Source organism: Augochlora pura, chromosome 7 (genome assembly GCF_028453695.1).
Source record: "Augochlora pura isolate Apur16 chromosome 7, APUR_v2.2.1, whole genome shotgun sequence".
Lineage (NCBI taxonomy): Eukaryota > Metazoa > Arthropoda > Insecta > Hymenoptera > Halictidae > Augochlora > Augochlora pura.
The window spans coordinates 23,445,499-23,461,406 of record NC_135778.1 but is presented as its reverse complement, the minus strand read 5'-3'; the positions used below and the strand labels follow the sequence as shown (position 1 = coordinate 23,461,406).

At 32.7% G+C, this 15,908-nt stretch overlaps 1 protein-coding gene across 14 annotated transcripts in view; it reads right to left on the bottom strand.

The window, feature by feature from the left end:
• Nucleotides 1-49: 49 nt before the first annotated feature.
• LOC144473888 (antichymotrypsin-2) overlaps nucleotides 50-15,908 on the bottom strand; it is a 17,369-nt gene continuing 1,510 nt past the window's right edge. For 2 of the 14 annotated variants that reach the window (XM_078188259.1, XM_078188257.1), the window contains exons 2-8: nucleotides 12,530-12,651; nucleotides 12,236-12,418; nucleotides 11,918-12,128; nucleotides 11,626-11,840; nucleotides 11,373-11,558; nucleotides 11,170-11,305; nucleotides 51-522 (exon numbers count right to left, since the gene is read on the bottom strand). In XM_078188259.1, the coding sequence (XP_078044385.1) occupies nucleotides 344-522; nucleotides 11,170-11,305; nucleotides 11,373-11,558; nucleotides 11,626-11,840; nucleotides 11,918-12,128; nucleotides 12,236-12,418; nucleotides 12,530-12,610 (1,191 nt within the window). In that variant the 5' untranslated portion in view covers nucleotides 12,611-12,651 and the 3' untranslated portion in view covers nucleotides 51-343. Of the gene's footprint in view, nucleotides 523-1,691; nucleotides 1,933-2,124; nucleotides 3,792-4,089; nucleotides 4,428-4,734; nucleotides 5,069-5,407; nucleotides 5,861-6,142; nucleotides 6,351-6,442; nucleotides 6,756-7,491; nucleotides 7,739-8,950; nucleotides 9,663-10,055; nucleotides 10,240-11,169; nucleotides 11,306-11,372; nucleotides 11,559-11,625; nucleotides 11,841-11,917; nucleotides 12,129-12,235; nucleotides 12,419-12,529; nucleotides 12,652-15,566; nucleotides 15,688-15,908 lie in introns of those variants that run through there. The other 12 variants (XM_078188245.1, XM_078188244.1, XM_078188249.1 and 9 more) reach the window with 12 other exon arrangements.

Genomic DNA, 15,908 nt, shown 5'->3' with positions numbered 1-15,908 from the left:
TTATAAACATTTCTTTTATTGAACAAAAGATATTTGAGAAATAAACAGATACGAATTATTAGTACAGTAAGGCAAGGGAGGAGTCGAGAAATTATAATTTGCGACATAAAAATTGAAAGTTAAGTAAGTACACAAAAAGATAATTAGACAGCGTAATATACAACGAATATGGTAGGATCGGCAACTACAAGAAAATTACTACTACCACTATTTGTAATAACAGTATGAGCTTTTTATTTTTTTATACAGAAAAGAAAACTGCTAATTTAACGGTTTCCAAAATTCGGGATATAACAATATGAAACGTCCGCAATTAAATTTTACGTATCTCTTTGACCAGATTTCACTTACAAGAATTATCGCAAATAGCAGGCTCAGTAACAAGTCCACTAAATAAAACTGTAAAATTGTCTCCGCTTTCTGAATTCTGAGATATATGAAGAATAGCATAAATAAATGGTTTATCAATTTTCATCCATGGAATGGGTCCGAACCTCCCACCCCGCAAAGCGTAATGCATCGCTGAAACAAGTTAAAGAAGATATTGTACACTAACAGAAACTATTTTTCTGAAATATAGTAATACATTTTTCTGCCAAGACAATATATCTTCAATGATCTAAAGTGGCTAGTTTGAAACGCACTCAGTTAAATATAAAAAAAACATATGATTAATGTTATGAAAATATGATGACCACATTGTTTGATAATCTGATGAATATTAGGGATTGTATGAGTCTCCCAGTTTAGTTACACATATCGGAATTTAATGAAGATTAATTGTTGTAAATGTTTTCCTAAGATTACATATGATGCCCGGGAATCTAATGATATGTATAGCATACACAGACAATACTTGTTTTAACGAAGAAATAACACAATCATTATGTTTAATTTATAAATATTTCAGAGTATATTTACATGGTAGCTGAATTATAATATAAAACAAAATATAAATTTTATATAATAGAACAGTGATTTGCAAGTACATATCAACGTTTAGATTTGGGTTCGGTAATAAGACCATTGAACAATAACACGTGATATATAATGCTGTAATAGAATGGATAATTAACGATGAAATTCTTGGGATGTTTGAATAATATTTGCAACCGAACGAAACCTAAAACAAATTGTTGAATCTTTGTACATTGATCGTTGGTTTGAGCAACTTGTATTTATTTATTGCGGGCAAGTGGCCATTGTTAAATTGTGTCTCTAAAAATTAATTCTCGTTTTTCCAAGTTGGATCATTATTTACCCGTGTTTATGTCGGTGTAAAAGCGGTAAGGTATCGTGTATGCATGTTTTCATGCGGGTTAGGGTTAGTGTGGATCAGTTAGTAACAATTAAACAAGTGTTAATTTGAGCTCTGTTATGGAAGAAGTGAATGAATTTACAATTAAAAAATTCAATATTTATTTTAGTCCTTTCCATAAGCGTTTTTTTCTTGAACAGAAAATACTTAAAGAATAAATAGATACAAGTTTTTGATGTAATAAGACAAGATAGAAGATATAAAATTATAATTTATAACATACAAATCGGATGCTCAATAAAGACGTCAAAAGATTATTAGACGGTGTAATACACAACGAATATGACAGGATCGGTGACTAAAAGAAAACTACTACTATCACTAGTTATAATAACAACAGTTATTAGACTCAACACATTATAAATTCATCAAATGACGGCAATTAGGTTTTATTTATCCGAGTTAAAAAGTTCATCCAGATCTTATTCAAAAAAATTATCCCAAATAACAACATTAAATCGCAGGATCGGTAACATGGCCCTCAAATAAAATTGTAAAGATGGCTTTGCCTTCTAAATGCTGGGATTTGTAGAAAATAGCATAAAGGAATGGTTTATCAATTTCCATTCTTGGGATGGGTTGATAATTCAAACTCGCGGCGACAGCAAATATCCCTGAAACAATAAGGTAAACATGATATTCTACGTCAACAGAAACTATTTTTCTGAAATACATTAGTATGTACATCTTTTCTGACACCGCGAGACATCCCCTACGACCTGAATGTTGAATCAAGACACGAACGATTAGTATTAGTGTAATAAAAAATGAATTTAGCAGGTTCGGAAACAGCAAGAAAACTAGTATCAGTATTTAGAATAACAGTAGAAGTGTTTTATTTATTCATACAAGAAGAAAAAGGTACTAATTGAATAGTTCCGAAAATTCGTGACATACTACCTTGATCAAAAAGTTCTAGGACTGTCCCCCGTGTGTCGCTGTCAATCACCCGATTGTTTCTTTTTTTTTTTGTTAGGTTACCATATCTGTCATTAACACTTCCTTCCAATTTCAGCGTCATAGCTTGATATTTGTAAAAGTTACGCTGTACTGAGCACATCTCCTTTGTTCGTGTCTTCGATTTTGAAAATGGCATCATTCGAGCATCAACGAGTTTGCATTAAATTTTGTGTAAAAAACGGATTTAACGGTCCGCAGACCTTGGATATGTTGGAGAAGTGTTTCGGCAACGATACTCTTTCGAGATCAAACGTTTTTCGATGGCACGAACGCTTCAGAAGTGGTCGTGAGTCGGTCGAGGATGACAAACGCAGTGGCAGGCCGTCAACGTCGAAAACCGATGAAAACATCGATAAAATTCAAGAAATGTTGTCCGAAAACCGCAAATTGACCATCAGAGAGCTGGCAGAGGACTTGAACATTGCTTATGGATCCGTTCAAGACGTTTTGGTTAGTGATTTGGGCCTCAGACGTGTCGCTGCAAAACTGGTGCCGAAAGACCTCAATTTCATGCAAAAAAAAGGACCGCGTTGAAATCGCGAAAGACATGATTTCCAAGGCCGAATCCGACCTAACATTTATTAAACGTATCATCACTGGAGATGAGACGTGGATTTATGAGTATGACACACAATCCAGACATCAAGCGAGTGAATGGCGTGCACCGGAAGAGCCGAGACCGAAAAAACCACGTCGTTTTCAGTCAAGAAAGAAGGCGATGCTCACGGTTTTCATGGATTACAATGGTGTTGTGCATCAAGAATTCTTGCCAGAAAAACAGAGAGTCAACAAAGAGTATTACTATTTAGGCGTTTTGAGACGTTTGCGCGAAGCAATTCGTCAAAAAAGGCCAGATTTGTGGGCAAACAACTCGTGGATTTTGCACCACGATAACGCACCGGCGCACAATGCGATCCTTATCCGTGAGTTTTTGACGAAAAACAACACGAACACTATCCAGCAGCCTTCAAATTCACCAGATCTGGCTCCCTGCGACTTTTTTCTGTTCAACCGAATTAAAAAGCCGCTTCGCGGAACGCGTTACAGTACCCGAGAGGAGGTCATGACAAAATCGAAGACGGCTCTGATGGACATACCGAAAATTGAGTACCAGCGGTGTTTCGAGGATTGGATCAAGCGCTGGCGCAAGTGCATTGCAGTCAATGGGGACTACTTTGAAGGGGACCATATCGATTTGGACGAATAAATTTGTATTTTTGATTTTATGAATAAAGTCCTAAAACTTTTTGATCAAGGTAGTAAATACATTAAAGAACGGCAGGTTTTACGTATCCGCGTCAAAGACTTTATCCTCGAATTCTCACTCGAAAGAATTATCGCTAATAACAATATTAAATAAAAGGCTCAGTAACACGTCCCCTGAATAAAATAGTAAAAATGCTTCTGCCTTCAGAATTCTGGGACTTGTGGAGGATAACATAAACGAATGGTTTATCAATTTCCATTTTTGGGATGGGTTGGTAGTTTAAACTCGAGCCGAAGCCAACAATCACTGAAACAAGTTAAAGAAAATAATGTTCGCCGACAGAAACTATTTCTCTGAAATGCATTAGTTCAGTTTTCCTGACACAACAATATATCCTTAAAGATTTGAAAATGGTCAGTTTGAAACATAATTAATTATATACGCTAAAGATAGGTGAGTAATGATATAAAAATATGATAACCACATTGCTATGATGAAGCATGGGGGAAGTCGTTAAACTATAATTTATGACATGTTAAACGTATGTTGCGAGAAGATCAGTACAGCAGGATCTGTGACTACAAGAAAACTACTACTACAACTATTTACAATAACAGTACAAGTTTTTTATTTATTGATACAGTAAAGAAAGCTATCAGTTTAACAGCTCTCAAAGTTCCGGATAACAGTACACCAAAGGTAAACAATTACGTTTTACGTATTTGTTCCAAAGATTTCATCTAGATCTCCCTCGAAAGAATGATCACAAATAACAATGTTAAGCCGAAGGGTCAATAATATGTCCACTAAATAAAATTGCAAATCTGCCTCTGTCTTCTGTATCCTGTGATTTGTGAAGGATACCGTAAGCGAATGGTCTATCTATTTCCATTATTTGCTCGGGTCGGTAATTCAAACTCGTGGCGTAGGCAAACATAAGAGCTGAAAAAAGTTAAACAAGATACTGTTGGCCCACAGAAACTATTTTTCTGAAATGCTTTAATACAGTTTTCCTGACAATGACAATACATCCTCAAAGATCTGAAAATGATCCGCTTGAAACACAATCAATTATATATAATAAAAATATATGATTGATGATATAAAAATATGATGACCACATTGTTAGGTAATCCGATGAAGCAAGGGAGAAGTCGTTAAATTATAATTTATGACATGTAAATCGGAGGTTGGGAAAAGATTAGTACAGCAGGATCAATGACTACGAGAAAATTATTACTATCACCACTTAGAATAACCGTGCAAGTCTTTTATTTAATGATACAATAATGATAACTACTAGTTTAACAGCTCCCAAAATTCTGTATAACGGTACATAAAAAGTACGCAATTAGGTTTTACGTATCATTTCCAAAGATTTTATCCAGATGTCTCTCGAAAGATTTAGCGCAAATAAGAATATTAAGTCGTAGGCTCATTAATATGTCCATTGAATAAAATTGTAATTCTGCCTTTGTCTTCTAAATTCTGAGATTTGTGAAGGATAGCGTAAGTGAATGGTCTATCAATTTTTATACTTTCGATGGTTCGATAACTATAACTCGTAGCATAAAAAAAAATAGCTGAAACAAGTTAAACAAGATATTGTTCGCACTCAGAAATTATTTTTCTGAAATATATTAATACATTTTTCCTGATATGACAATACATTCTCAATGATCTGAAAGTTGTCCGTTTAACATACACTCTATTAAATATAATAAAAACATATGATTGATGATATTAAAATGTAATGACCACACTGTTTGATGATCCGATGAGTGTTAAAGTTTGTATGATTCCCCTAGTTCAGTTAGATACGCCGAAATTTAATGAAGATCCATTGTAATAATTTATGCAGACAAAATGTATGGCACATACAGACAATACTAGTTTTGACAAAGAAATAATTAACACAATCATTGTGTTTCATTTTTGTACATTTAATAGTATATTTCCATGGTAGCTGAACTATAATATAAATCAAAATATAAATTTTATATTATAAAACAGCAACCTTAATAAAATTACAGACATATATATATATTTTTTTTTTTTCTTTCACTAACAGAAATACTGTACACGCACGATACGTGCATTTGCATAAACTTTCGCGACCCAGTAATAACAATTACTCAATAAAATATAATTTTATGTTTTGTACATGGCCAATTATATTGTAAGTTATGAAACATATGCGAGTACATATTATTGTGCTTAGATTTTTGGTTCAGTTACAAGACCACTGAACAATGATACAACGGAATTCGCGTTCCTATCGCCATCATTTGCGTGGTATACAATGCTATAATAGAATGGACGATTGACGGTGAAATCCGTGGGGTACACCAATGACAGTTTCATCATAATGAGACCTGGAACACACCATTGGAACTACATGCAGTGATTTATAACGCAAGTTTTGATTACACACAAGTGATCAGTGTTAGACTGCGTCTCTAAAAATCCTCGTCCTAAGCAAAATCATTTTTACTTGTGTTTTTGACGGTGTAAAAGCGGTAACGTAACGTTACTGTATGTAGTTCGGAATATTGGTCATATTTTATTATTCTCATGCAGATCAGTCGTGACCCGGCACAGCTAGTTATTTCTATTACAGTGATTAATGGTCTCAGCGAAAAATAATGGTCTCAATCTAATGCACGTCACATTACATTGTAATATTTATTGTTGAAAGTCCACAGTCTACAAATTACACATGGGTTTCCAATATTTTTCCACTGAATATTGGTAGAATTCTACTATCATCCAATGTTTTCACAATAGAATAAAAAAATGGACGATCCACGACAAATTCCTTTTCAATGAATCCGACTGTTAATGAATCCACTCTGATAGTGATCACTGTAACAAATTTACGACTTGGTACTAATTTTACAATTTGAACTCACGTTATTAGTATGGCTGTTTTCGTTCATATTATTACTGGAATAATGTTACGATTATAGAATTGTTTATTTTATTGTCATGTATAATAATTACAATACATTTATGAGCTCATATCGATCCGAATCTTTGGTTAATGCAGACTAGACTTGATGCCTATACTAAAATAAATCATTTTCAGAAGAGAAATCAGTGATCAAAGTGAGGGAAAAGATGGTACAACAACACGACCAGAAAAGAGCACAACAACTTTGCCATCTTCGGTTGCCTGATTCTGAACTCCGCTGATGATATTATAGAAAAATGGTCGGTCAATCATTAGCTGCAGATTAAATACGCTACAGCGCGCTTGAATCATTATTCCTGAAACAAATTGACCGTGCTAACTCCGTCAATGGATCCTTATCCATTAATTCGATAAACTCATTTATCATATTAATTGTATGAAGGGTCAACGTGAGAACGATAATAACAAGCCTCGAATACAAATAAGCGAAAAATAAAATAGGCGAACGTATAAAATAAGAGAAATGCTCGTCCTTTTGCAAAGAAACATATTGAAACTTAAATAAAGTTTTCTAACTCTGGGATCAAAGAGATAAGCTATTCTTTATTATCTTATGTAAACTTTAAACCGGTAAAGATATCTGAACACGACAGCTGGATTTCTTATTGAGAATCTATTTATATTGATTGACGATCCAAATGGATTGTTAATGTTTTATTATTATTTCTGCACATGCAAAACCATGTATCAGTATAGCGATATTGATTTTCAATCGAAGGTGCAAGGTGACCTATACTTCGTCACTCATGTCTATTGTACTCTCGTTGCATTAAAAGTAATACCAGGTAACAACCTGCATAGCAAGGATGCTGGATGACGAGTGAACGAGCTCGTTGAAAAATCGTTGACAACGAATGTAACATGAATTTTTTTCGATACGAGTGAAGTCAGTTTATACGAATGACTAAGCAATCGAGCGGGATGAATTCAGTAATTGGGATTTGCATGTGTATATTAATGAATAATCAAAAATAATGATAAAATGCTATCGGCTCGTCGATAAGTATAAATGGACCATTAATATGTAAAAGGTATGTTACTTAATATGTAGATTTATTCAAGAATTCAAAAATCCATTCCCAAAAGACACGCAGTAATATTATTTGAATTGATTCACTTGATTAACCTTGCCAGTGATTTCATTCATTCTAGAAATCTGATATTGTACCAATAAAGATCACAACTGTGTTACGTTTAATTGCAAAACAGAATGGTCTGTCAATTTTGAACGTTATGGGAATTGTTGGGGGAGCTGGAAACATCGCAGGTACAAGAAAGCCTAGAAATAAATATTAAACATGTTCATCAATCAAATAAGTTAGATTGCTTCTAAATAAAATATTGATGAAATTATTAGAGAATTCAACACTTTGTATGTACAGGAAACATGTTTAAACAATGAGGTGCAAATTTGCTTCGTTGTTTTTCTAGTCCCTTCTACATGTGCGGGAACTACAAACTTGTAAACCCAAGTAGAGTGGAGACTTACGTTGGGCCCCACTATACAAATACGTTGCTAGCTCACAGTTACTCACCCATACCGGATCTAGCCCGAGTTCGCCTTAATTATAAAGCTGTGTTCGCTCAATCTCGCTCAATGAGCTGTTAATTACTAAGAAGCAATTATAATACATATGGACTTTGTTACGAAGTGCAAATGCTGTTGAAAATGTAAACACAGCTTTAAAGGCGCTGGCACTCTGATTCCCTAAGACCCCAAGTAGAGCACGTCATTTAAACAAAAAAGAAAATCTAACCTAGTATTGCACTAAAGGCTGTTAAATATACATTACTTGGCTTCTCCGCTAGGAAAATTATGTTTAAATGATTTATATAGCATAATAATGGTTACGTAACAAAATATTTATTGCCCGCGATCGTAAGTAAATTTCCTGTTATTAAAATAGTCTTCTCAAAAATTTCTTAATAATCCTAAATTTATCATTAATTCTTGATGTCGGTTTTATTAAATAAATAAACTGCTTAAATTCTATCTGATGTTTTTCGAAATTTTTAAAGAAGAACCCCTTATTAATGGCTTAATAATGCGTAAAACAGGGGCAAATGACTGAAATAATTGATTAAAAATTATTTTTTTAATTTATTATTTATATTGTAGCGAAGTAAATCGTCTCTAAAAATTTATAGCGAGAAATATATTTGGTAGGAATTACGAAAACAATTGTGTATATTATAAAAAATAAGGAAATTGTTTATGCTGATAGGAGATAAGAAATTAAAATTTATAATAATACGATTTCCAAATTAAAATGCAACAACATTATCATAATATTAAATCAGCCTGTTTCACAATACATACAAAAGTGTCTCTTACTATCTTTTCGGACAGTCTCATGTAATTAAATGCATTTGATATGCAATGTGGATTTATAATTTATAAAAAAATAGAGGACGTTCAACGAGATGCTTGAGTGAGAAAAAACAAAAAATAATGATGGTAAACTTAGGAAAGTTGTAAATTAAAAAAACATAATTAATAGATCATTTATTCTCTATGTCCTTAGAGCAAGAATGGAGTAAACACACAACGATGTTTATAGATATTTTCACAGTTTTGGAATGAAATATGGATACATTAGTACAAATATGTAATAACATTATCCTTTGCCTATTGTCTACTTTTACTGTATACATTTGTTTTGATCCATGGTAGAAAATCTCAATTTCTTTACAGCAAGACATGTTATAGAAAAATTAATCTGAAAACGACTTTCCTTTCAACAGGTCTTACATAAAATTCTTCAACATGATTTCTGAACATACTTATCAGAATAAGAGTGTAGATGATACTTATTGCACGTCTGTTAAAGTATAAATTTAAAATCCCCTTTCGCACATGTAAATTGATATATAATTTTGTAGCACAAAAATAAATTAAAGTGCGATATTAACTGAAAAATAGATTAATTGTGCAACGTGTTCAAATTAGTCAAATAATTTGAATTGAAATTGGCATAAATTGGTAGAAAAGTGTATGTGGTGTACATTGTCACACCTAGCATAATACGACTGAGATTCATTAGGTTTGTTCCACATATGACAAAAGAAACACTAAGATGTGGCTTTTGCTATGAACAAAGCTATGTCATTGTAGTTAACGGTAAACAGGAATGGTCGATTGATGCGGAACTCAATAGGCTTCGGCGGTGACCAAAAGCTCGAAAGAGGCCTTACATTGAGACCTGCCACAAGCAATTAACACTGTATTACTAGTCTATACCAGGGGCACAGTATGCATGAACAATAAACTCTACTATGTGAATATTAGATTTCATTTGAACGCAACTTGTTTTACTATATTTCGAATTTCATAAGTTGCAAATTAGGACAGGAAAAAGAGTGAAGAAGGATATTTCATAGATATTCTGGTAGCAGGTCTGATAGCATGCAGCCAGTAAAATGTGCGAGCCGTGAATTTGTATGCATCCATAGCATTGCCTAACTTTCAAAAACGATGGAATTAAGATTGTCGAGAATATAGAAATCTTAAAGAAATAACAAAATTCTGCTCATTTATACTTCCTTCATAACTTAATATTTCAATCAGTAGTATTGTAATATAATTGTAGTCAAGGTTATATGCTGAATGTCTGCATTTTAAAAATACATGATGTGTTAAAGGATATTATACATTTGGATCAGTGATTCTTCCATTGAAAAGAACTACGTTGTCATTTCCTGATACAATTGCATAAAGGAAAGGTCCGTTTACTTGAAATATTGTCGGTTCAATGAGACTGAAGTATTCAATTCCAATGGCTGTCAACAAGAATTATGTATTATTACTTACTAAAAGCGCATTGAAAGCATTTTTTATGTTTCTTCCCTCCTTTTCCATTTTTATATTTACGGACTTTGTTAGTTTTAAGTATGCCAAATGAATGAGACAGCTACAATAAACTACAGGTATCCAGTAATAATTGCACAATTTCAACCATACATATTTTTTGATTAAGTAGTGTTGGTCTTATCAACTTTTAGAATTATAGACTCATTACAATCGGCTAGAATGATTGATTAGTATGCTACAAAAATTGTATGATAAAGTGAAGATATTAGAAAAAAACAAATGATCATGGCATATTAGATAACACATAAAACAGACATATGAAGTCATGTACACAGTAAAACCCGCACATATAACGTTCTTACAATTCATGCAAGACCTATTATAATTTATCTTACTATGTAAAAGGTTTATAGTTTACAAGATATAAACAGATGCTATAGGCATGCATACATAAAAGAAAAGCAGCATTGTAAAAATGATGCATAAGCTGACTTCAATGAAATACTACATAACTAATCGATTTTTCTAAACTCTAAAAAGCAAGGTAGGTTCACCAACTCAGTATCGAACGAAATTAAGCAAAATACTATTTCAAATATGAAATAGCACGTTATTCAATCCATTAACAATTCAGAATGAATTGCAATAACAGAAGTTCATTGACAATTCACAAATTCGTCTACATTCTCTTTATCTACACATTTTTAAGAGTTTCATTCTATAAACTATTCTTTTATAGATACATGACAAGTTTTCAGAAGGTACTGTAAAATATTAAAATTACAAATTTTAATAAATAGAAAGCAAAAACCATTCCTATGTTAATGAAACAAATGATACTCCGAAACAGTACTTCTCCTAATTTCAACTAATCCCACAAAAAATATTTATTGACTTACCTGTGGCAGCTGCGGCTTCACTACCTTCTTCATTCACTTCAATAAATGCCTTTTGTACAACTTTGCTAACAACTAAATCGGCGTCAGCAATGCCAGAGAAGTTAGCACGAGAAGTGAACATATCAGTCAAACCAATCTATGTACAATAAAAACCATTAAAATAAAGATATTAACTGATTTTATATAGATATAATATTACTAACCTTCTTCAAAGGAGAGTTCAGTTCTATTTTACTTTCTATCTTGAACTTTGGAAGGTATAACTTCACATCCTGTACGCTTCCTTGATTTAGGATGTAGTTCAGGTTTATGTTCTGCATCTTCTTTTCTACTTCAGCCAAACCATTAACTTCATTTGGAAGAATAATGAGCATACTCATCGAATCTCCCTGTAAAATAGGATTAATTATCATTAGATTCTATCTATATAAATAATAAGAATAACAAAAATGTTACCTTATATGGTATTTCAATAAATCTCGCATTTATCTCGGGAAGTTCACCATACTTGTAGCTACCGTACCTATACATAGTGGGTACATTCTTTATTTCATTTCCATTAACGTGGAATGGTAATGGTTGGGTGGCTTCAGGTGAAAATTTATTTTGCCATATACCCTTAAAATATACTGCATTAACCAGCACTAATGCCGTGTCCTGATTTACATCACCTGAGAAAAAGATGTATCGGTAAGTACGAAATCTTCTTATTATATGCGCAAATTTAAATGTAAATATTTATTCTAACCTGATGTTATAATATCCTTAATACGGTTGTTTGTCTTTTCACTAACCCACGAGTTAATTGTGTTTGCAGCCTGTGAAGACTGAGCAAAGTCAACTAATTCAGTTTTGGATTTGAAGTAATTCTCTGTTAATGCCTGGTAAGTTGGTTTCAAACTAAATTTATTGTTGACAAATGCTTTGTTTGCCAGGCTAAGTGTATTTTCTGTAACACTCTAAAATAAAATATAAGTAAAGAATATAAGAAAACATTAGAGTTAAACTTGTTTGGAACAAATGTATTAGTATAATAATTTTTAAATAGTATTAATTTAATAGTTACATTTAAAGCAGTGATAAGTTCTTGATATCCAGTTACAGCGAAATTATCCGGAGTAGGTGAATGTAGTGCAGTTTTTAACTGTTTTTCTGTTTGTCCACCAGCTCCATAAGCAGCCATAGCAAGAACAACAGCTGCACTAAGAGGACTCATTATAAGATTGCCTGGATTTTCTTGTACCACAGCCTAGAAAAACATTTACTTAAATAATGTTTATTTATTTTTGATAACTTCGAATATAAATTATCAATCACAATTTCTGAATTGTATATTTATATCATGTTGAAATTATTATACCTGGAATAGTGATGATGAAAAATCATTTGTTCCTTGTGACACAGCACTAAGTGCCTCTGTGTTAGATTCTGTTGTAGCCATTGCTAATGGAATAAGGAATGCCACTAAGATACTTTCCTTTACTGAAAAAAAGAATATATTTATACATATTTATATTAAAACCGAAATTTTTTCCCGATGTTCAAGTTCAATCTGTTCATTTACACTTGTATTCTCACTTTTAGATTCTCCATTTGTTATTACTCTGACCTATAAGAGCATCCAAACAAAGAGTACAACATTTGTTAACACGTCGGAAACTTGTCAATAAATTCGAAAACCATTACCGTGCTGACACAGGCTAAATTTATGTGTAAACAGTACGTGCATGTACTGTTTATTATGCAAGCCCGTATAGTTCCGAAATCCAAGGTTGGAGGTTCGATGTTCGTAGAAGGTCGAGTAGCTGAAGTTAAACGCGCGCATAATTTCTTATACAATTCCTCGATTATTAATGCAAATATGTTATTAAATGAGATATAAAATAACTGCAATGCATACTCAACTGTAGTTACATTATGAACAGTCTTATGTAAATTGATTAGCTCTATGTAAGCATATCAATTTTTATCCTTCGTTAGAATTATGTTTGTGATTTAATTGCAATAACAACTTCGCGGAATGTATTGAAGAAAATTCTCTATCTTGTTAGATGTTTATAAATTCTTTAAAAAGAATAGATTTTTTCAAAGCACTAATATTGCTACACTTTGCACAAAATGAATTATTCAATAGGGCGCAGAGGCAAAGCGAAACCCTGATTTAGGTTGATGTCTCACATTGTGCAACATTTGACTTGGCCTCGACTTCATTTTTTACGCGGACCACGCAGGATGTTATATGAAGGTCCTTTTCTCAAGGATGTTCGGCTATACATTAATCAAAATATCAGTTTGTTTCTGTTCTCAAAATAAAATCGTTATTATTCAATACAACCGAATTCTTCAAGAAAATCATTCTTTGTTCTATAACATTTTGTAAAACCTAAATAAATTTATATAAGCCACATACTCATTATTGTAAGTATTAATATCGGTATGCGATTAAATAAGGAAATTCATCGTTCTCGCGTGACAGTGTTAACGGTAGAGTCACACTGTTCACACTAATAGACCTAACTAACCTTGGAATTTATTTGTGCACTGCAAAGTTGTACGAAATTACAATTGAATTACTCAAGGAATTATAATTACGAAATAATTCAACCATATTATAATTCTTAATTGTACAATTATTCGTAATTATACAATGTAATTGAATTAGCATAACTCTGGTGCACTGATCATTTACTTCTAATCATTTTTTTAATAGCATAATATTATAATTAATATTATTAATGACCTTAACCCTTAATATTACTTTGTAACGGAGGGACGTGCTCGTTAAATTATATCTAATCGTATCAATCTCTGTTTACATGACACAGAGACCCTGGGGATACCAAAACAACTGTCATAACAACAATTTCTCTGTATTTTGAACGATCTATAAGATGTTTATGCTTATTGAGTGAACAGGAACAAGTTCTGTATGGAATTCCACTTTTTCCCTGATGGCAATGGGGAAAACCCGTCCAAGTAGAAACAAGTGTTACCTGTTGTTTCATCGAGATATCGGTGGGGATTTCTCGGTGCGTCTCGTAAAACAAATAAAAAAAAATACGAGAGATGGTATAAGAGGCAGGATAATCTGTGCAAAGATGATTAATCACAGTCTTGGAAACTGTTATTATACAATCACGGCATGTGGACATGTAAAGTCTGCAAAACTTTCGATCTAAAATTACAAGCTGATTACCTTATCTTCTTGATATTTTGCGGTGGTGTTGACCGTAAATATTAAAAAATACTTTTTCTCAAGTAAATGAAGTGATTAAACGAATCCAAGATAATTATGATACAAGACGAGCTCAAATTAAAACATTAACAAAATTATAAATCGATAGAAATTACTTGTGACAAACGGTAAATAATTTTCGGCGTCATTCCATCGAAATGACTAAAATCATATAATTGTTCTCATCTACAGTAAATATTCCATTCAAATTACTAAATAATGATAATACAGTAACGAACAATCTCATGCAGAATTTATTGCAAGGAAGACGAGTATGGTTATGCCACAATGTAATTTTCTTCTTATTTTTAATTATCGCTTCATAACATGTCCGATAGGAATATTGAAATACGATAGCCAAAACTTCTTACGTGTGCATGTTATTTGAATTTCTATTGGCCGTAAAATGCGATTTATGTTATCATAGTTTTCAATAGAACTTTATTTCATATTAAAAGAATGAACATCTGACGCAAGGTCTCTTATTCGACATTAAGATAATTACAGAAGGTATTTTTAATATGAATAAATTCGATATCTTGTATAAAACACGCGGATTAATACTTCTTTAACCTTCTTCTCAACACACCTAAATACTTTTTTTTCTTCTCTCATTTCCAGTTTCAGTTTCAGTACAAAATGCAAACATAAAAGAAAATAAAAAGTAACATTACTAGCAGCGCCTTCACTTCTACACATCGTTAAATCATAATTCTGTTAACACTATCGGCGTATCGATGGTTCAATATACAGATATTTAAGCAGTGTTGATAAGTTCAAACATGATCTCAGTCAAAGAAATTCTAATTGGAAACCGAATAATAATATGTCTTTTGCACTTTAATTCAATGACGAACGCTTCAAAAGTCTAATACAATTACCAATTCATAATAATTCATTTACAAACACCAAATTTATATCCAATACTTCATGATTAGATCAGCGGCCGTGATCATTATACATATATACATAGAGCATATAGAAAAAAAGCTTCCCGTGGAAACGTAACATATAAATTCTCACGAGATTTTCCACTTATCAAAGATTCGAAAAGGACTGCGGCGAGAAAGAATTTCTGATTTATCGCAGCCATTTAGAATAAAGAAACAGGGTTCGCTGTAAAGCAAGGATAACCTGACAGAATAACACAATTTTTACTCACACATACGCATGTTTTGTCCTTCTGTCCCAACCGTCAATCGCCAACGAAAGTAAAACGTAGACTGTCAGAAGAAGACGCAACCAAACGTGTTTTAAACACGGGACAAGGGGTACTGGGAAGTCCTGTGGAGGGATCGGTGGATATAATGGACAGCCAATCGGGAAGCTTGTGTCCGATGATACGAATCATAATCGAGTGAAACGTGAACTTGATTGGCGCTTGCTTCTGGGAATAACAGAATGCTCGGAATTCGAAACAGACTATGAATAAATTGGTCGTAATGGCACCGGTATTATTGGCAATAATTTTCTGTTTATCTCTTATTTTACAGGATAACACACC